The sequence below is a fragment of the Labrus bergylta genome, chromosome 5, assembly GCF_963930695.1.
Source record: "Labrus bergylta chromosome 5, fLabBer1.1, whole genome shotgun sequence".
Classification (NCBI taxonomy): Eukaryota; Metazoa; Chordata; class Actinopteri; order Labriformes; family Labridae; genus Labrus; species Labrus bergylta.
The window spans coordinates 11,770,199-11,791,030 of NC_089199.1; the positions used below are offsets into that span (position 1 = coordinate 11,770,199).

The 20,832-nt window shown below is 39.2% G+C and overlaps 4 protein-coding genes across 6 annotated transcripts in view; 3 read left to right on the forward strand and 1 right to left on the reverse strand.

Moving 5' to 3' along the window:
* The window catches only part of grm2b (glutamate receptor, metabotropic 2b), a 28,836-nt gene extending 25,363 nt beyond the window's left edge, over window positions 1-3,473 (forward strand). Inside the window, exons 5-6 of the mRNA XM_020629040.3 lie at window positions 1,241-1,433; window positions 2,806-3,473. Of these exons, the coding sequence (XP_020484696.1) occupies window positions 1,241-1,433; window positions 2,806-2,879 (267 nt within the window). The 3' untranslated portion in view covers window positions 2,880-3,473. The remainder of the gene's footprint in view (window positions 1-1,240; window positions 1,434-2,805) is intronic.
* A 1,149-nt stretch (window positions 3,474-4,622) lies between these two features.
* rrp9 (ribosomal RNA processing 9, U3 small nucleolar RNA binding protein) lies at window positions 4,623-10,686 on the reverse strand. Of its 2 annotated transcripts, none has more exons than XM_065954770.1 (15): window positions 10,478-10,686; window positions 10,273-10,364; window positions 10,072-10,184; window positions 9,864-9,931; window positions 9,305-9,346; window positions 9,053-9,179; window positions 8,786-8,910; window positions 8,593-8,685; window positions 8,378-8,478; window positions 8,159-8,293; window positions 6,902-6,964; window positions 6,626-6,771; window positions 6,277-6,356; window positions 6,041-6,114; window positions 4,623-4,775 (listed from the first exon to the last, which is right to left on the reverse strand). In XM_065954770.1, the coding sequence occupies exons 1-15, from the start codon at window positions 10,559-10,561 to the stop codon at window positions 4,673-4,675; spliced, it is 1,446 nt and encodes a 481-aa protein (XP_065810842.1). In that variant the 5' UTR covers window positions 10,562-10,686; the 3' UTR covers window positions 4,623-4,672. The 2 variants fall into 2 exon arrangements, with proteins under 2 accessions (XP_065810842.1, XP_029132083.2); XM_029276250.2 differs by having other exon boundaries at window positions 6,614-6,771.
* Window positions 10,687-10,828: 142 nt separating this feature from the next.
* Window positions 10,829-14,123, forward strand: LOC109980555 (uncharacterized). 2 transcript variants are annotated; one of them, XM_020628933.3, is made up of 6 exons: window positions 10,829-11,156; window positions 11,438-11,607; window positions 11,696-11,852; window positions 12,791-12,966; window positions 13,186-13,414; window positions 13,516-14,123. In XM_020628933.3, exons 2-6 carry the CDS (start codon window positions 11,452-11,454, stop codon window positions 13,716-13,718), a joined length of 921 nt encoding a protein of 306 aa, XP_020484589.1. In that variant the 5' UTR covers window positions 10,829-11,156; window positions 11,438-11,451; the 3' UTR covers window positions 13,719-14,123. The 2 variants fall into 2 exon arrangements, with proteins under 2 accessions (XP_020484589.1, XP_065810843.1); XM_065954771.1 differs by lacking the exon at window positions 10,829-11,156 and having other exon boundaries at window positions 11,310-11,607.
* Window positions 14,124-14,278: 155 nt separating this feature from the next.
* si:ch211-213o11.11 (probable G-protein coupled receptor) lies at window positions 14,279-19,449 on the forward strand. Its single transcript, XM_020628931.3, has 2 exons — window positions 14,279-14,871; window positions 17,434-19,449. The coding sequence occupies exon 2, from the start codon at window positions 17,541-17,543 to the stop codon at window positions 18,819-18,821; it is 1,281 nt and encodes a 426-aa protein (XP_020484587.2). The 5' UTR covers window positions 14,279-14,871; window positions 17,434-17,540; the 3' UTR covers window positions 18,822-19,449.
* The last annotated feature ends 1,383 nt before the right edge of the window (window positions 19,450-20,832 follow it).

Genomic DNA, 20,832 nt, shown 5'->3' on the forward strand with positions numbered 1-20,832 from the left:
GAGTACCTGCAGATAGAAGACAGTCGAAGTAATATTAATAGCTTTCATTGCAATGTTTTCACCACTTCAGGCCAAAGCTTGGATGTGTGAGGACTTCTCATATTTCTGCTACGTTGTTGTTGTGAAATAGGTTTAGGAGGGATTTCACTTCATGCTGTGATTCTGCAAATAGAAGTTCCTGGACTGCAGGGGTGACTGTTGGGGTGGGAAGAGGTGGTTCTCAGGAAGATGACCCCAGCAGTCAGCTCACATTAACAGCTGAAATATGACTAACAGAGCTCGAGCTTTACAGGAGAGCCAGCTGAGCTTATTCCACATTCTTCTTCTTATCACACTCCTTCTCATGCACATACAGATACACCATTTGAATTGCTAACATACATAAATGAAAACTTCACACATGCATAAATAATTCAAAGTGGAAATGGAAATCCTGGAATAGTTACTCATTAAACATTAGGGTATTCTGATAGTTTTCTTGAATGACTCTGGGATACAACTTAGGGCAAATAAAGGAAATGTGGTATGTTTTAAAGTGACTGAATACAATTAAAACACACTACCTGATATTGTATCATCTAGGTTCAATATAACACAAACATTTCCTTTGTGTTTAATGATCATAAATTAAAATATTGGCTCATTTAAATGGTTTCAAAACAAGAAAATGAAATTTGCAGTCAAGAAAAAATTAATTAGCCAGTAGAAGCCAAAGACATAACAGGGAAATAATGCAGGAAAACTAAGTTTTAGAACTGAGTGAACACAACATTGTAGGGAAAGGGAGACAATTTAGCCCCCCCCCCCCCCCCCATTCAGAGCAAGGCATGATGAGAGAAAGAGGGGTTGAAAGACATATATACGATAAAAAGGAAGATATTTTTGTGAGAGGCTTTATTAACAGGGAAAGAACAGACTGGTTTAAGGGTTTTGGAATCCAAGATAGTGAAAAGAAGGAATTAATCCCATTCAATCATAGATCTTTGCCTAATTCAAGGAGAAAAAGAATAAAAACTGTGAGAAAACAGTTTTGATCAAAGGCTGTAAGTTGCAGGTGTGCGTGTGCGCGTGTGTGCGTGTGTGTGTGTGTGCGCGCGCGTGTGTGTGTGTGTGTGTGTGTGTGTGTGTGTGTGTGCCTGCCAGGTGGTCTTTGAGCAAACTTCATTCGTCCTTTTGAAGACAAAAAGGAGGAAATGTAAGTGCAGGCTGACATACTCATCACTCTCTCTGCCCCTCACAGGTGCAGACCACCACCATGTGTATCTCAGTCAGTCTGAGTGGTTCCGTGGTACTCGGTTGCCTCTTTGCTCCGAAAATTCACATCATCCTGTTTCAGCCCCAGAAAAACGTGGCCTCACTCAGAGTCACGGCCAACCGTTTCAGTGCCACAGTGTCTGCTTCGGCCTCCGCCCCCAGCTCCAGCTACTCCAAAGGTACAAACATCCACTGTATCTCATTCTCATTTCTCTATAAAGTACTGGTCATTATTAGGAACGCACCGAGACAAATGTGTTTTTGACTGTTTATTTTTATCACAATTTGGACAGATAAAAGTTATAATACTACATTTAACAAGAGGGTGGCAACTTGACATACACGGCAGACTGGCTGCATTTCATAATGTTTAAATGTCGTACTGTATGATACACTGTGCATTTGTTTCAAGACATACATTTACATTTTTTTGGTGAAGCAAGTCTATAAGCACCTGTCCAGGGTGTTCCCTGCTTCTCACTAAATGACAGCTGTGATCTGCTCCAGCCACCCACAACCTTTAATAGTATAAGCTGAATAGATAATGACTTGGTGGATGGACTACAGACTATGAGCAGAGAAACCACAGAATGAAAAAAAAAGAAAAAAGTAATATATGTTCTTGAGGCTGAGCAATTAAAATCCAGTCATTAAATTTATTTTCATGTTGACAAGTCTTATCTTAAGCTTTTTTAATTAACTGACAAATAATTCAGAGAACTAACTCCAAAAATAAACACAAACAAAGTTTGCATAGTGCAAATAAGTGTCACTCTTACATTCTCAGAATCGTTAAGCACAAAAATACAAGACACAACTCTTCCTATAGTGTTAAGGATAAACACTCATGTAAACATGATTGCTTCATGCTTCACTAAGACTAAATACATCAGAAATGATTGTATCATGAATGAGACTCTGATGGTGTTGCTCTGGTGGAAGGAGAGTTCTGAGCTTTTATTGAAGTAGAAATATGACTCTGTAGGAATATCGAAATAAAGTGAAAGCATTTCTGCATTTCAAAATAAAAGAAGGTAGGTAGTTTATTATTATTCAAACAAAATGCCACTGTCTTTGTTCTTTTGCTTACAGTATAGTTTTCTGGGTTGTTCTTACAGATTGATTCATGTGTTCATTTGATCGTGTTAGAGTGTTAGTCCCTATAAGTTTTAAGTAGTTCAACCGTTACAATGAAAAATATTCTGTGAGCTGATTGTTTATTTTTCTGATAGGGAGTTCCAGTAAAAGAGCTGCGAAAAACATTCTATGTATGTGTAGTATTTAGTGGAATAGGTGTACAATAGCATAATACAGAAGCACTCAAACAACAGTTCATTTAATAAGTGTAGTTACTTAATTATTTAACTCCCTGTGAGAATAGTTTGGATGTTAACCGACATCCGACGAAACTGCGAAAGGAACAAGCACAGACCTGTCTGCTACCTTCCACCTCCATAGACCTGTGGGTTTTATTATCTCTGGTATACAGTTGTATTTTCCACCAGTGAAAAAGTTCTGGCCTGGCTAACTTTGTTGTGTTTACTCTCCCAGGATCAGCCTCTAACTACGTGCCAGCAGTTTGTAATGGCCGCGAGGTGGTGGACTCGACAACATCCTCATTGTGAAAAAGGTTTTCTCTCAAAGCACAAGAGACCAACCCCATCATCAGTCATCCCTCCATGAAACAAAGCTGGTTGTGCTGGAGCCCTCCTGCTATCCAACATGGCGCAGAGAGATAACTCTGTGTGTGTAGACTGACTGACAGCAGCAAAGCTAACTCTAACTGTGAAAGCTAAACGGTGTTCCCACAGCGAGCAGTATGTACCAATTGTAAAGCCTTTTTTTGTATAGATTTAATATGCTGTGATCTCCTTGGTTTACAGATAGATGTGATTAAATGCACCGTGCCTTGTCCTAAACAGTCTTGTTGTCAAATGGGTGCTTGTGAAGCAAATAGTGTTAAACAAAGCAAACAGCTGTTCTTATCTTGTCCTTACAGTGCTGTGATTATATCCAAATGTTGTAGACATTGACATAAAAAATATGCTATGAAATAAATTAAGCCCTTCTGTTAAAATATGTGACTAATCATAGTAAATGTGATGAAAAGTAGGCAACTAGACAATATAAAGGACATGTGTGTAACGGTATAACAATGTGTGCTTTTCTGTAATTCATGTAAATAAAATGTTTTTTATTATTAAAATATTAAATACCAATGTGTTTGGGTTCATAACTTCAGTTCTTATAATCAAGCTTTTCAGATCCTATAAGTGTTTGATTTTGCACAAAAAAATAACTGACGCATAAGTGTCTGTCATTTTAGTTGAATGCACTTAAATTTGAATGTTCTAAACTTTTTCAACTTAAAAAGGGACAACACGAGAACGATAAGTTTGTGTTACAGACTTCTCTCATGACTGCTCTCATACACAGACTTGTCTTTTGTGTTCATATGTCTAAGCTCTAGTTATCTCTCTATTATAGGTTGAGATGTGCAGTCATTTATGTACAGTGCCAATAGAAAGAATTCATCGAAAAGTCACTTTTAATCTTCATTACAGAGCAGAGATTCCTGATATTAAATTATTATAACAATCCACAAACAACCCGCCCACGGTTTGCCTCATCTGTTGCTACCAGTTAAATGAACACCAAGAAAACCTACAAAAGTTACATTCATGACAAAAAGTTAAAGTCAAAAAAAGGCCAAGATGGTTTTCCTTTCCTACTTTCCATTTCCTACGACCATATCATGAGCAGGTTTATGAGATGAAATAAAGTTAAAGTACAGTCAGAGGAAACCTACCTAAAGGGAAAAAATGAAACCTGCAGCAAAACTTAAACAAATTGATCAAGGCTTTTACCTGTTTAAGAGGCCACAGCTTCCTAACACAGGGTGAGCGTGCCAACCACCCGGCCCCCAGCACCCTGACATATTGCAAAATTGAAAAGACTCTGCAGGAAATCGAAATACAAAGGATACTCTTTTTTAAGCAGCTCCTAATAGCTTTGAAAATGTCATCTACTCAATAAAGAGACACTTTCACAATATTTCTCAAATAATTGAGAGCTACCTAATTAGAAACTAAAGTTTGGATCTTCTGTTCTTGACTTTTTGTCAGCTCAGACAGGATGTACAGACTCCTTCAACACAGCCTCAGTTATTTATGAATCCATACAAAGCCCAACATGCACATACTGCAGCCTGTTTCACTAAAGCTGATGAGGTTTCTTCAACAATTAAAGAACACCATTCACAGGAGAGACTCTCACAGAACTCTTTCATACACATATTACTGACTTTTTTTATTTGAAAATATGCACGTTCTTTTCTTACGAAGGAGGATACAAAATTACACATTACGCAGTTTTTAAATCTTTAATTTACAAAAGAAAAAAAACACTTAACAGTCCACTATTCATTTATCTTGGCTTCCTCTGGATTAGGTGGTTTTCTTTTCAGAGGAATAACATATATCCCATTCTTGGCCTCTTTTATTCTCCACCATCGACCCAACCTGCAGAGAAACAAACAAAAAGTCCACATCATGCCGATGGAATTCAAAAACAGAAACACAGTGGAGATGAGATGAAAGCTTGTACTCCACTCTCCTTTGCTGTCTTATTGGTTGTTTTTTTTTTTTTACACTGATGGACCAAGAAACTGCAGCTCAAATGTTCATATCCTAAATGTGTTGTGAACTCTTCTATCAGTGCCTCAAAGCCTCTTGTTTCTTCGTGAAAAATCAGTGAATGAATCAGTTTGTAATCAGTCATTAACGCTGCGTTGCATTGAATGTAAAATGTCTTTAGTGGATAGTAAACTTCAAGCTCTGATCTGCTAAAAAGAAGTGGTTTTGGACTATGAAGTTCAAAAGCCTGAACAGTTTTGTCTGATAATGCTGGTTGCAGAAGTTTCTGGAAAAGGCTGGAGGCACAATAAACTTCAGGTTATGATCAGACTGCCGGTTGTGATTTTTATCAGCCGTTTCTTTATTAACTTTAGAAAGCAGAAAAAACATCCCATCGTCATAAAACCTGTTTTAAACCACAGTTGGGAACCCTCGAAATCCATTTGAGGTCAAATTACTATACGTTTGTGTGCCCCAATGTGGTTAACAGTGGATATGAAAAGGTCCTAAAGGTCACTGACAATAAGTTATTCCACTTGATAATTATCTGAATTATCTGATAATTTGATCTGTAGCATAAAGAATGGATTTATAATTTTGATCCAATGCAAGGTTAAAAAAAAGGCTATTTGGTTATACAAAATTCACTTCGGATCATTATTCCAGGTACAAATAATTGAATATGATCATAAAAATTGTGTTGTTTTTTTTTGCCATTTTCTTCCAAAGTTTACTGGTTTGGTTTATCCATGCTTTGGCCATTTTAAATGAGACATCCAGAAGTCTTCAACATGTACTGCCGAACCACAGCAGCAACAACCTCTGAAATTTAAACTTGTCTTCTTGTATTTTGTTGACTTTCATTTATCAACAGTACGCCAGTATACGTACAGTTCTGTTATTCAAAAAATATATTTACCAACAGTTAAAAATAAACTTCAAAAAACCCTAAAAATGTAAATCTTACAAGGTCAATAAATCTGTTGTTGAATGTCTTTGTTATCATGTCGTCTGAGAGAACGCAGAACAAATGAGAACACCGCCATCTAGTGGACAATTTATTCACTGAACATGAACCTGCACTGACATTTAGGAATTGATCAGATGCGTACAGGCAGTTTCTATGGAAACATGATCATTAGTTCAGTTACCTGTGCTCCTGTCCAACTCCTGCCACCAAGAACTGACCGGAGCTGGAAAACTTCAGACTGTTGATGAAGCCAGGCTGGGAGAGAAAGCGAGAGGAAGAGATGCAATGAGACATTTCAGGACAGCCATTTATTTTAGTTGCAAAATAATGTGTATAATTAGTTACAACAAACAAAAAAAACCCTCTTGTGTCAAAGTGACTTTTTAAACAGGGAGGGGAGAGGGAGTAAGAGCTCACCACAGGTATGCTGAATAAAGGCTCCAGTCCTCTGTAATTCTGACCACACTTCCACAGCTGCACCTGAGAGTTGTGTGAACCTGCACAGAAGAAAACAACCAAACTTTAACAACCAAATAAAGCAGTAAAAAAAAGAAGCGCTTAGCTAAAATAACTGCTACAACGTCTCTAATTATGAGTGCATAGGATACCTAATGAGGACTAAATCTATCAACCATGTCAATAAAACGTTCATTAATAAAATAAAACTGTGAAGTCTTTAACTCAGTGTGCCCTATATATCATGAAGAGTGTGTTTGTGTGTGGTTAGAAAGCTGGTAAGGAGAAGGACTCTCACAGCCGGAGGCACCTGAGGCTACGGTATCCGAGTTCTGAAGCGCCGCAACCGAAGCGACCCAGTGAGGCTGTTCAAGCCCTGCATCACCATGGCAACCATGAGCCTGCTTCACTGTGCTGAGAGGCTTCTTCTTGTTGACACTCCAAAGAGACACAGAGCTGATGCCATTTAGATCATTGAGGGAGGGCACACAAAAAAAAAAAAAAGAGATAAATAAAAGGATATGTTAAAAGAGTTAGAAGAAGACTGGAAAAAAATAAACGAGCGTAAAAGCTGTAAATGTCTCACCCATCATCAGCTCCGGTGATCATATGCTCTTCATTTATGAGCTGGATACAATCAATTGAACCCCTGTACAAAGACAGAACAGTCGCAAAGTAAGAAATGATGCCAACATGAACTAGCTCAATAACAGAAAATGATATTTTACTCTTTAATCTCACATTGATGTATGTTATACTGTACACTGTGCCCCCTGTTGCTAGGGACAACCAAAACTGTCAGTCACACTTGATACCAGTTACAGTAAAACAGAAATTTGCTGGATTGATATCAGTTCCTTGAATTGTTCATCAGTTGGTTTGTTTCTAATCTGCTGCACACAGTAGTGACTATTTGTTTTGACCTGATATGTGATTGGTTTATTGACTATTACTTGATGTCTGGAGCTATCAAGATGCTTATACAATACTCTGAGATATTCTTAACGCTGTAAGCTTAAGAGCTTCACTCATGTTTTTATTTTGTTTGGCTGTTCACATTGGATTTTAAAAGTGTCTGATATTAGACGACCCTGTCAAAGCCTTTAACGTCCACGTGCAAAAAAACAATAACAAAGACTTCACTCTTCAAGCTGTCGCACGATAAACACGTAAACAAGGAGGCCACTGGTGTCAGCGCTTACTTTTTCATTTTGAAGTTGATGTGCAGTGGAAGTCAGCAAATGTGTTGGCAGAGGATAACAAGGTGGGGGGTGGGGGGGGGGGGGGGGGGGTTTGGCTCCAACTTTTAAAGAAGGCATTTTAATACAAAAGTAGCTGATATTCAAAAACGGAAGAGAGTGAGGATGTGGAGTCAGCGCTCGGAGTCGTTGGTTTGTGAATCACTTAACATAAACAGAATTCTTTAGCAATTTCAGGATTTTAAGAACTAAAACATCTGCCAGTGCCTCTCTACAAAATTCTCGGGGTGTCAGGATGAAAGAGGCCCAAAATAAAATGAATCCTAATTACTGTTAAGACTAGTTTCTATCTTTAAAAAAAAACGCCTTATATAATCTTTAAGCGTAAAACATACAAACCTGCAGCAACAATCATTTTCTAAACTTCATATTGGATCAATATTTTTGGATTGCTTTTAGACTTTAAAGTATTTAGAACGTATGCTTCCATACTTGAGCATTGTCAAAGTGTCTATGCATCCGTTACTTTGCGTCACAGTCTTTAAAGTGGGTCAGAAAACAGAAGCCAACATCTGGAAACATCTGACCTCAATGGTTCAAACATCGTCACAGAAACAACAGGTGAGATACAGCAAGAGACTCACTCGTGTCCGTGAAACACCAGCTGAGACTCTTCAGCTATTTTCCACACCCTCACTGAGCGGTCCCTCCCTCCTGCGGTCACACAGCGCTCTCGGCTCAGGCTGTCCAGCCCTGTGATGGCGTCCTGATGTCCGAATCTACAGTAAGGCACAATCTTAATTAAGGTCGCACATTCACAATGTGTATTTCACGGCGGAATCATTGCCTGACCAGTTACTCACAGAGTTTCCACATAAGCGTTCTCGTCCACATTCCACACCTTTATTGAGCGATCATGAGACGCGCTGTACAGATCGTGAGTTCCTTTCCTGAATGAAAGACCCTGAGAGAGAAAGACATGTGATGTAATTCACTGGAGCACTTCAGAAGTACAGAGAAAGTTGCTACACCTATTGAATTATTCTATTCAACAGCAAGAAAAAGAGGGAGTACCAACCGACACAGGGCCTTTGTGTCCTGTGAATTTATAAAGATGTTTACATGTCTCCGCCTCCCAGATCATGATCAGGTTGTTCATGTCTCCAGTGGCCTAAAAAAAATATTGAGAGAGAGGCAGCTGTCAAAATATGAATGTACTGGTTTTCTTAAATTGTCAAATGTATGCAAGAGAGAGAGAGAGATCTACTCACCAAGTATTTCCCGTCGGATGAAATGGCCATACACAAAATATGTGCTGTGTGTCCTACATGCCGATCCTCCGTTCCTTTCCTTCCACCAGGTACTGTATGCAGCTTCTTTCCACTCGCAACATCCCCTGAAAAGAAATCAGAAAAATGCTGAACTCAGACCGATAAATTAAAACCACAAGCGTCAGAACAAGAACAATATTATTAACAATGACTAATCTTTCTGAAATATAACATACGATATTTAACATGGTTCAAGTGTTTACTTACATTTGATGATGAAGCAGTCTTTAGCGGCAGAAAAGATGAACTTGTCGTCAGAGGAGATGACCAAACAGGTGATTGGAAGTTTGTGTCCTCTTAACAGTCTGATCTCTGACGCATCTGGTGGAATGAGCTAAAGGCAGAGTGCAAATTCAACCAATGTTAGTCTGTCTTTTTAAGACTCATCCCCTTCTTCATTACAGGACACGGGGGGGGGGGGGGGGGGGGGGGGGATTGAATTAAGCACACCACACTTACCTCTTTGGCAAGAAGACGCTGAAGCATCCCTTTTTGTTCGAGCTGAAAATGACAGTCACAGCACGATCAATAACAAGGAGCAGTGTGTGGCAATTAATCAAACACATTCAATTTAAAATAAAATGACTGCTTTCTTACAACAAGGAACGTGAATTTTATTACACCCAAAAAAAAGAGAGAGAGTTTATTCTGGCTGATCAAAAATTTTGAACCTTCAAATCTAAAATCTGTTAAAACAGTAGATCAACAAGATCTTTCAAATACTAGATTTAACACAGCACAAATCACCAGACCTCCCAAAATGGGGAAAACTGGAAGTAAGTCATGTCTTGTTTAGTGCTGATCAATTAAAGTGCTCAGAGTTTCACTAAGCTTGATAATGGAAGCTGTTAACTAAGAAGACACATGGAAAGAAATGTCATGATCAAACTGCAACTTCACTGTAAAAAAAAAAATATATATATATATATATATATATGTAAGAGTTCAGGGGGTTTGGTAGTGATGGACAGAAGTAAAGTTACGAGCAGTACAAAATGTACTTTGAAGATACTCTTACCACTTCTTCTTGAAGTCTGCCAGCAATCAGATCGGTCTCGAAGGACTCATCTTCTGCTTTCTTCTCCTCTAATGACATCACATCACAAAATAAATATATACATACACATATACATATATATATATATATATATATATATATACACACATATATATATATATTGGTTGATACATAGGAGAGTTTGTCTGTATACATGAAACATGCTTACCTTCTTCCTTCAGCTGATCGAGGTACAGCTTGGCTAATCTCAGCTTCTTCTCCTGAGGTGTTTCATCATAATCAGTCTCTTCTTTGGCCTGCCTTTTCCTGGGCACTACAGGACTGTGGAGGAAGAAACCAGTTTAAAGCATTGGATTTGATTGTGTGCTTGAATTCTGACAAAAAGCTGAAAAGTGAGCAAGAAATGAACCTTTCTGCTTCAGAGTCACTTGAAATCTCTTCATTGTGTTTTGATGATTTCTTTGCTGGAGCTTTGCTTTTTCCAACTGAGTCCACATCGCCCTGCGGCAGAGGAAGAGAAACAGATTGGTTTGTCGTGAGTTTTAACAGCGTGACAAGCTTTAAATCAGGTAAGTCGGGAGCTAGGAAAGATGCTAACAGGCCAGCTCACTTACCTTTCGTTTTGGTCCAGTTGTGTTTTTTCCCCTTTTCATAAATGCAGGGGTTTCTTTTTTCTTTATAAAGAAAGACGAAGACATTGTGAGACGCCAAAAGAAGGGGTTTGATTCAAACGACCACCGTAGATAGGCAGAGTTAGCTCCACAACTTCCCTTAGACAGCAAGTCAACATTGGACCCACATGGTTCACTGCAACCAAACTACACGGTAGAAGTCGGCGTTGAGGAACGCAGACGCCGATTGGCTGGTAGTCACACGTGCTCCGTATTGTCCCGCCTTTCATCAAAACCCTACATTTTCATTGGTTGAATTGTGAACGTCGATGAGCAGGAAACTGTACTGGGGCAAAATACTTCCCTCGGGGAATTCATTTTCGCACCTTTGTTCCGGATATTATTGTAAAAATTGTGTTTTTTTCAACAGGGTCATCTTATACACATGCCTACCTTGAATATTAAGTGAGATACATAGGAGGAGTATTTCACAATTACTGAACCGGAAACATTTTGCACGGATGTTAAAAATTAGCTGTAATTGTACGAGGATCTATTTACTGTACTACTGCAGTAGTACTACTACTTCCTCTACTACGCAGTATTTTTTTATTTACTGCGCTGTCTGTGTCCTCTGTAACTGTGTGTGCAGTATATCCCTGAAATCAAGCTGAGCAGCCAGGTGAGCCTCTCGTGAACCGTGTAACAACAATGATTGAAGACTTTTGAAGATGTGTTGGGGGGGGGAGACTGTGTTTGTCAGTCAGTGGTCCAGCTGGAGGCTAGTAGGAGGGGTGGGAGAGGTGGGAGGGGGGGAGAGGGAGGGGGAAGGGGATGCAATTTGAACAAACTTTCCATTTTGTAAGGGGGAAACAAGGCGAATGAAAAAGTTTTTCTTCAAAGTTTTATTTCGCCTCGCACAGAAAAAAAGAAGCAAATGCATGATGGTGTCACTCTCCACAGATCTCTTCAGCCCGATGCCACCCAAGAGAGACGCAGGAGCGCTTCTCTCACAGCCGTCAGTCAAGATGATAAAAGTGGGCCCTGATGTGCAGGGCTTTGGCTGTGACCCAGTGGAGGATAAGTACAGGATGGCTGATGAATCCGGCTACTCACCTTTCCTCAACAACGAGGTGAGAGCGTCTGTGCTTATGAATGAGCATTAAAACAACAGTTGTCTGTGTGAATACTTGAAATTTGCTTGGCTTTCTCATTTGGCAGCATGAACCCCTTGAATTTGATGAAGAAAATGTTGCAAGCCCAGGCATCAGAACAGACACCATCAGTCTCCTCATGAAAATAGAGCAACTGCAGGCACAACTCAAGTATGAGCGCAGATGTAGGATTTTGGCTGAGAGGGAGCTAAGGGAGCTGAAAGGTGGGTGGAAAAAGCTGACTAATTTATTTATTAAGGAAAGTATGAAGACCACACAGACTAACTATTGTTAGTGACTCACTGATAACGCAAGCGGAGCAGGGCTGCAGATCCCAGCGAGGCCATGTCCTCTGCCACTTCTGTTCATTTGGAGAGGGTTGATGACAGAAAGAGGAATTTACAAACTGAAGTTAAACACATCTTACACATATAGGTTATTTGGTTAGTTTCAATATAGGCCAAAGTTTATTTGTTTACGGGTCACGCTGCACTATTTCCACTCTATTGTTTTTGAATAATTGTGGAAAAAGTTCCCTGGAAAATGAAAATTTTTTTTTTTTAACAAAATAGAAGATTTTATTTTAGATGCTGATTTAAACAAAAAACCTTTCCAGTAAACTAGATACGGGCGATTCCGAGGGATAGCCAGAGATTTTTTTGTGTCAGTGCACGGCAGGTCATCTGATGATGCAAATAATGTTGACATAAGCAAAGAGAAAACATTTCCAGTATTAATTTCCAGTAATTATAATAAATGTTTATATTGAATAAAGCATATATTCCTAAAGAACATCCCTTTATGACTCACATTAAGAAGACACATTTATTTTTTCCAGAGACTTTAAAGGAGTATATTTGAAAATAAAGAGAGCTGTTGGAAAAGTCTTAAAAAAGACATAACATGTATTTCTTATTCTTACATACCTTTTAAATAAGTATAGAACATGCATGCTGACACTGAGCTAGATAAAAGTAAGATCATAAATATCGTGCATTTTCTAGATTTAGATTTGATTGTTGGTTGAGCAAATGTTCAACAGTGTAAAATCTTTAATATGCCTTGAGCTGATGCGTGACAGGCCATCCAAAAACTATTAACAGCTCTCTGGGCAAAATGACTCTATTCCAGCATTCCTGAAGTTATTTGACTCCTTTCACAGAGATGAACACTCTCATGATGCAGATGAGACACACGGCACATGAGCTTCGAGTCACTCTGGATCATGTTCTTCAAGGAGGTGAGACAGCAGTGGCAACACAGAACTCTCACGACGACAACATGTCCTTCCTAGCGGAGCCTGAGGCAGAGATGAGAGCAGTTCATAACATCTCAGAGGTCAGTGCTCACATACTCCATGTCAACTTATAACAGCGAAATGTACACTTCAATTTTTTTGTCAGAAAAAGTTGTTTTGTCAGTGTTCAGTTCTGAGATTGGATGATTGTCAGGTTTAGCAATATTTGACAATTTTACAAAAATGGAGTTGTCAGATTTCTGCATTTATTGTCTTAATATGTTTAAAGCTTTAATGCTATATTTCTTTTTCCCCCTAAGGATGATCACAACTTCCTCTATCTAGCTGAGAATCTTCGAGTGCCCAAAAATCTGTACGAGCGCATCGCAGAGATCGGAGACTACAAGAAGTACACGTCAGCACTACTGATGATCCTTTTCGACAGAGAAACTTTGGCCACACACTCTCTGCAGGGCCGCAGGAACACCTTCACTGGAGAAGACTGCCACAAGCCTCAGCTCCCACCTGAGATTCTGAGGAGTATAATCGGTTTGCATAATCATTATTGTATTTTAAGCACACAGACATGATTGCTGTCTCTATGAAACAGATGATAAAGAATATGTTTGTTCCTCTGTTTCTTCTTCCAGATCATGTGGCGGTCAAGTTTGGTGTGGACAGCAGCCAAATCAAAACTGCAATCCGCACAAAGTTGAACAATGAGGACAAACTATTAAAGAAGAGACTGGGTTTGGGAAAAGCTGAACACAAAGCCGTTTTTGATCAGAGCCTTTGCCAAGATGCTTCACTCCTCCCTGAAAACGGAGCTATGACAAGTGATTCTCAGTTATAGCCCTTTGAGTCTGCCTTCATGTGTCATGTGTGATAGAAATGTGTGACAGGTTGCCTTCTGTGAATCCACACATTACTGATGAACTAATGGAATCTAGTGTTTGAAGTCACTTTTTTCACACTTTTTATAACTTTTCCTATGTTATGTAGTCCATTAATACTGGGGTTACTTTTCATGTGTAAAGTTGGATATTTAAAAACGGTTTCTCACTCATAGGAAAACCGTTACCCTGTTGTCGATGACACACTGTGCATTAAACCACAATACTGTGTTTCTAGAGTCGTATTTTGCAGTTCCAAAATGAAGTGTAAGTAATAATCAAGCTTCCTGCTTCCACACTAATTGTTACATCACCCTCGCTGTTGTGTTTGACTGTGTAAGTGGCAATAAAGATTTTGGAACGCACCTGTCTGTTATGTCAGGTTGAGAAGTCAAAGAAGTTTGCCCTCATGGGATGGAGTTTTATTTTTCTCATTAACCAGCAGATGTCAGCACTGAGCTCTGCTCCTGTAAGCATGATCAACTTCACTAGCTGTTGTGTAATGAAGGTTGGTGTTACTTCAAGAACCGAAAGGAATAAAATGAACGTTAATAAGAAAATATTGTTTTTTCATTGGAGAACATCATTAGCAAATCCAGTCAGTACTTTAGTGTCTGTTCTTCTGTGAGAAGCAGAATAAAGGAGTGTGTGTGAAGACAGAGGCATAGTAAACAGTGTGAGACAGTCTGCGCCACGTACGGAGTGTGTGTGTGCGTGTGTGCGTGCGTGCGTGTGTGTGGGACATGCTTAATGGCAGTGGGTGGCGGTTTGTTGGAGTCATCATCTCTTGAAAGATGTGATTTGAACAAGCCAGTTGCCGGCTCCTCCTCCCTCCTTTCACTCAGCCAGCTGTGGTGTCTCAGTGGACACACATATTCACACACTCACTACCTCTCTTTATCTGTTTGTATCAGACATCCCCCAGGACCATCTCTCTTGTGGCTGATCACAGATCTTGCATATAGTAGGTCCAGATAAATCACCTTTTTAAAAAAATTTTTTTAGATGGACCGCCTTTCTAATGAGCCTGAACCTTCACCTGAACACTGAGTTTGAAGCTTTAAAGGAACCTTGAATTCAACTCCTTAAAACTTTGTGGAGAAAAGTTGATTGGTAAGTAAGTTAGACTTGATGATAAGTGTAATTTATATAAATACTGACAAACAAAATGTGAGATGTATTTGATAAGAAAAACAGTAGACTCTTGAATGTTTTCCTTGCCATAACTCCGGATTCCACAAAGATCTGCAGAATTTACTTATTTGTTCCATGATTTCTCTGTTTTTTTAAGTTACTCAAATACAGTAGAGACACAAGAAATAACAGAAATATAGTTAGAGCATCATATAGAGGTGAATGTGTTGAAATGTAGAAATGAATAAAACAGGAAGTTTAAGTCACTAATGGTTTAAGTAATGTAAAAATCATGCTTTGATTCATAAGTCCTGACATATTGCTGTCATTTCAAATGTTCTTCAACTACTGACATGATCATACTTTTTGAAAAGAGGCATTTAAGGTTAAATTCAGGGCTTTAGGAAAGGTCAGAAAACGGAGGGGACCAGTGATATCTAAAACAATATTAGAGATGTGTTGTAGTTTTGAGCAGGTTAAAGCTGGAGCCATCCTTCAGATTTCTTACTGAATTTTTGTGTCTTATGCTCCATTGTTGCTCAATTTGTCCTAAATGCTATTAACTAGTCATTGTCAATATCTTATTACTATCTAACTATAGAAATATACACAAATGAATTATATTGACTTTTAGACAGCTACATTTTCATACATATTCAGTAATTACTGTTACCCTTTAATTTGCATTAACATAAACGGTTTATGTGATAAAATCACAAAATGCATACAAATTGGGTATTAACATAATTAAAGATTTCATCACAATCGGTGGGATTAACGGGTTTCCCTGCATGGGATGAATACTCTCTGTACCACAGCTCTGTGAGGGATTAAACAACCTGCATGATTCCATAATCCTAATGATATTGTAGAAGTGCTATATGCTAAATGGTAAATGCTGATGTCTTCAAGTTGAAAAAAAAAAAAAGTGTCAACAAAGAAGAACCACAGTTCAGGTTTGTGGAACTTATAATCAGAAGAGGCTTTATGGGGAATTATTCAACAGGAGATCATCTTGCCCAGTAGCAAAAATGTGGATTCAGCATATGCTGTGCTGCAACTGGAACATGATGGAAAACGAGGACACACTTATATAATATGCATTAAAAATGTACATGTACTACTTCATGGGGATAATTCTCAGGGCTAATGTGACATGCCAGTAGCTTTCCACCAGAGAAGATTACAGCAGGGGAGGGCATCAGCAGTCCTCTGGCAGTCAGCAAGCACTTGTATTTAGGACACAGTGTCCTCCCTAGTCATACATTTCAAGTCTGATTATGATAGATGTAGATACATGTATGTGGAGGAACATAAAAGACAGCAAAGTAGTATTTACAGTTCAAAGAAATAATGTCAAAAAGATGTTCAACATTTGCTGTTATAAGTTAAATGAAATTGAACAGCAAACACAAATATTTAGTTCTTTCTTTCTGGTTGTAAATTTACAAGGAGTCACACACTGATCAGGGGTCATGGTAAGAAGTTTCCCCTTTGATGGCGCTGTGCAGGGTGACACTGAACACATATTAATCAATGCAGCCAGTTCCCTGCAGCTGGGCTAAAACAAGCACACTCATTATCTTTCATTTCAAAAGGATGGGGACGGATGGAGGAGAGACAGGTCGTCCTCTATGAATTATTCCTATTGATCATGCCTCTCCCTCACTAAAAGATATAGCGCACCCCCAATTTAATAATTCCACACACGAGAACAGTTATTGATTATAGTGCCGTTTGGTTTCTTATTGCTTGGATGTTTATGTCCAGTGTGTTTGTGTTTGCTTGTAGGCTGTGCAGACACAGGAGGAATCTACGCATATATTATGAACAATATTAATTGAGAAGATAAGAATTAATGAATGTAACTACTTATTAATATCTAAAATTACAATTAGCCCCTTTTCACACATTATATACCAAAAGATCAATTTTCTGGTCATGTTAGTCCTACTTAATATCAGCTGTATCATGTCTTCCATGGCTCTGAACTTTGTCACCCTGATGATGTCTTAGTTATGATATCTGAAGATTTGAAGTAAAGTCAAGAGTTGGAAATGAACAAGCACTTCATCCTTCTGTGCAGCGACTTAGTTCCATGCTCTGAATTGGAACTATATGTCTAATTATTTTGTCCCTTTAAAAAAAATGTAATTCCAGTGACTTGACTTTTTTTAATTGTAAAATTAATCAAGTTCACAAACTTTAAAGCAGTAGAGTGCTTACTTGCTTGAGTTCCCTTTTAACACGATTCACTGCGTTTATCTGGCTTAAAGACAAAAAGAAGAGTGAATATTGGACTTCACCAGGTGGTCTCACACAGGACTGTCAATGAACGCTAATGTAGCGCAAAGAATCTGTACTATCTGCTGATGATGTAAATAGTAATCTCTTAGCCAGCATGTTTGTAATAACAGTTTAAAGGGTAAAAGGGGAATGTTTCACAGCTTGTTTTAGCTGGCTAAAGAAATGTCAGCTTGGTTCCAGTAGTAAAAGTGAAAATTTCTGCTTTTTAATGGACTTTATTTTTCTCCACCACAGGACTGAGGAGTTCTTCATTTGATGCCTGAAGGATCCTTTTGTCTCCTCACTGAACAAGGGGAGATCGTGGCCTGCAGATGTGTATTTTGAAACCTTTAAAATGAATCATGGAGAAAAACAGCTCACTTCTGTCCGCTGAGCACAATGACAGCAGAGCTATTTGGATTCCTCTGCTCTCAGCTCCCAGCAGGCAGATGGGCACCCTCCCTAACTCACAGACACGCTTCAAGGACCTGACAGGGATATTTTTCATGGTGACCCTGAACGTTCTGGCACTTCTGGCCAACACGGCTGTCCTGGTTGTTGTCATTAAAGCTCCGCATCTCAGGAAGTTTGCCTTTGTGTGCCACCTGTGTGCCATTGACCTGCTGTGTGCCATCCTGCTCATGCCTCTTGGGATTTTGTCCAGCTCCCCGTATTTTGCCGGTGTAACATTCACTGTCCTGGAGTGCCAGATCTATGTCTTTCTCAATGTGTTCCTCATTGCTGCCTCCATCTTCACCATCACAGCCATTAGTGTGGAGCGTTACTACTACATCGTCCACCCCATGCGCTACGAGGTCAAGATGACGCTGAAGCTGACTGTGGCTGTGATAGTGATGGTGTGGGTGGCCTCTGCAGTGCTGGGGTTGTCCACAGTGTTTGGCTGGCCATCATACAGGAGCACCAGCTCCATAAGTGCTACACACTGCTCGCTGCATTGGAGCCACAGTGACCACAGACGAGTCTTCTCTGTGTTCTTTAGTGTCACCTGTTTCTGCCTGCCTGCTGTGGTGATTTTTGCTGTTTACTGTAATGTGTACAAGGTGGCCCGTGTGGCTGCCCGCCAGCATGGACCTCTGCCCCTTTGGACAAACAGTCAGCTGAAGCATCGCTCTGACTCTATAAACAGCCAGACTACTATCATCACAACCCGTAATGCACCACGTAGGATTATGCGTGAGCGGCCTTTTGGAGGTGGCAAAGCTGCTCTCACTTTAGTGGTTATTGTTGGACAGTTTCTGATCTGCTGGCTGCCTTACTTTGCTTTCCACCTCCACCTGACGCTAGACCCCAAACCCAAGATTCACGAGGATCTCGAGGAGGCAGTCACCTGGCTGGCGTTTTCTTCCTTCGCAATCAACCCATTTTTTTACGGGCTTCTCAATCGACAGATCAGAGAGGAGCTGTGCAAGCTGAGGCGCTGCTACTCAGCCCGTACAGTGGAGCTTCCGGTCTCCAGCCATGATGGCTCGGGCCACGAGAACTTCCTGCAGTTCATCCACAGGACCAGCTGCACCATAGAGACACGAGCCAGCTTTGCAACATCCAGTCCAAGAAGCACTCTGGATCAAAGCGGGCAGACTGGTTTCAGGATACCAGGACAGATCCCAGAGGAGTTCAGTTAGATATACCTCTCTGTTGTGCCACAGCTAAAACCACTACAAGTTAAAAAGTGATCCGCAGGTGTCTGCAAAAATCAACTCTATCTGAATACAGTAAAATACTCAAAGACAGCATCATTAAATAAACAATCAGATTTGTGTCTATGAATCTTAAATGTACTTTCCAAAAGTGAAGATTACACACTGGACATATAGTTTCTTCAACTATTTTGAAATTATAACTCTAAAAAAATGTATCTGGATAGTTTGTTTTTACTAGTTACAAAAGACAACTGATATTTTTTTGCAGTAATGATTCCTTTCTTTTTTTTTTACACATAGTACATAATACTTGAATAGTTAAGACGGTATGAGTATACAGCTCTACCAGTAGAAAAGTTTCAGAAATAACAGATTTTAAGTGAAAAGTAATCGGTCTCCCCTCCTTGTAAGTTCCACCTTGTTTTTTTTATGAAGAATCAAAAATGTTTTTTGTTTGAATGATTTGTTTTTGTCATGTAGTATTTATTTTACAGCATTTATTTATTTTTTTGTACTCAGAGACACATCACTTTTTGTTCATACGTGTTTCTTATTGCTTTAAATGTGCAAATAAACAATAGTTACTATGAACTGTTATCAGAATAAAGAAGCGTTTAATCCCTTTGTACATTACCAACATGCAACCTGTACATGTTCTTCTGAACACAATGGTTACGTAAACATGTTAAATCCTTTAGGCTGGGCAGTACAGCTACCGTAAAGGATTGGGAGGTAAATAATGTTGATTGAGTATTTCAATCAATGATTCTATTTCTGAGAGTGGTAAATGATTTACTACTTTTTCTCTCTGTCCGTTTATAATCATTAATCCTACAGGAGAAACCCTCCAACACTAAAGTGGAAACCGGGTGAAAAAAACAAACAGTGCCGGAACCTCCCCATTAAAGTCCATTATGTGTCCTGCATGTCAAAGCATCCTCAAGCTCAATCTCATATGTTGTTTTTTTAAGTGCGCCAGACAAATACTAAAAACTCAAATTCCTCATTCCCTCTGATCACTTAATATAAGCACTACAATATGTAGCTGTAACCCTTAACCCGCATGCATGTACACCTGTTTTTTGTTCATTTGTTTGTTTGGGTGGGGCAGCTTGAGAACGACAGGACATGTGTGGGAAAGTGTGGGCGAAATCATGCATAAAACTGGGAGTCAATCCTGCGACCAACGTGACCAGGGCTTCAGCTTCTGTGCATGGGACGCCTGTTCTACCAACTAAGCTAAAACCAGCACCTTTGTGCACCTGTCCCGTGTGACATTTTGTGCAGACAGCTTTGGCCGTGTGGGTCCTGACCTCCAATGTTGCCCGTATGTCGATTTATGAAAAGCCTGTGACTAAGTCTGAGCCCAGTTAACACATGATTATATAAGGAGCAAATGCCATTTCATAACAGCTGAAGTGGTTGATTCTGGAATCCTCTTGATATACTGGCAGATCAACAATAAGGATTTTATCTTTAAAACATTTATATATATGAGCATAAACAACTTGTTAAATACTCTTTTTAGATGTATGGACATGGTGTAGATGACAACAGAATTACCGATAGGAAATATCATGTGTTTTAAATTATTTTAATTAATAGTTAATATATGAAGTTTCATTTCTAAGCTGGACTTCTTATACATATTGAGTCTAGAATTTAGATAATAATTTAAAATAACCACAAATACTTTGATTTTGCTTTTTCCACTGCTTGGCATTTCTCTATGAGCTCATGCTGTGGACAGAAGCAACATAACCTAATGAAAACGTAATTGCATCAGTCTTTATTCTTGTTGAGTTAACCCTGAGTTACCAGTTTATATTTAATAATTACGTAATACAGTGATATGATAAGGGTGACAGTCAGGTTGATAACAGTGCAGTTCAAAGAGCTGATGTCTGTTTCATCTGCCAGCTACATGAATATTTAAGCCTGAGCTGTCTGCTTAAGTTGCTAATTAAAGTGAAGGACCTCCCTCTCAGTAGCA

Bases quoted from the DNA above. Each gene is read 5' to 3' on its own strand.
- rrp9 (XM_029276250.2), bottom strand. From the start codon at position 10,561: ATGTCTTCGTCTTTCTTTATAAAGAAAAAAGAAACCCCTGCATTTATG. The intron at 6,772-6,901 runs GTGAGACATTTA...AAATGGCATCAG, and splicing joins ATCACCGGAGCTGATGATGG to CTCTGTGTCTCTTTGGAGTG. The intron at 6,115-6,276 runs GTGAGCTCTTAC...TTTCTCTCCCAG, and splicing joins CTTTATTCAGCATACCTGTG to CCTGGCTTCATCAACAGTCT.
- LOC109980555 (XM_065954771.1), top strand. From the start codon at position 11,356: ATGAAAAAGTTTTTCTTCAAAGTTTTATTTCGCCTCGCACAGAAAAAA. The intron at 12,967-13,185 runs GTCAGTGCTCAC...TTTCCCCCTAAG, and splicing joins CAGTTCATAACATCTCAGAG to GATGATCACAACTTCCTCTA. The intron at 13,415-13,515 runs GTTTGCATAATC...TTCTTCTTCCAG, and splicing joins GATTCTGAGGAGTATAATCG to ATCATGTGGCGGTCAAGTTT.
- si:ch211-213o11.11 (XM_020628931.3), top strand. From the start codon at position 17,541: ATGGAGAAAAACAGCTCACTTCTGTCCGCTGAGCACAATGACAGCAGA.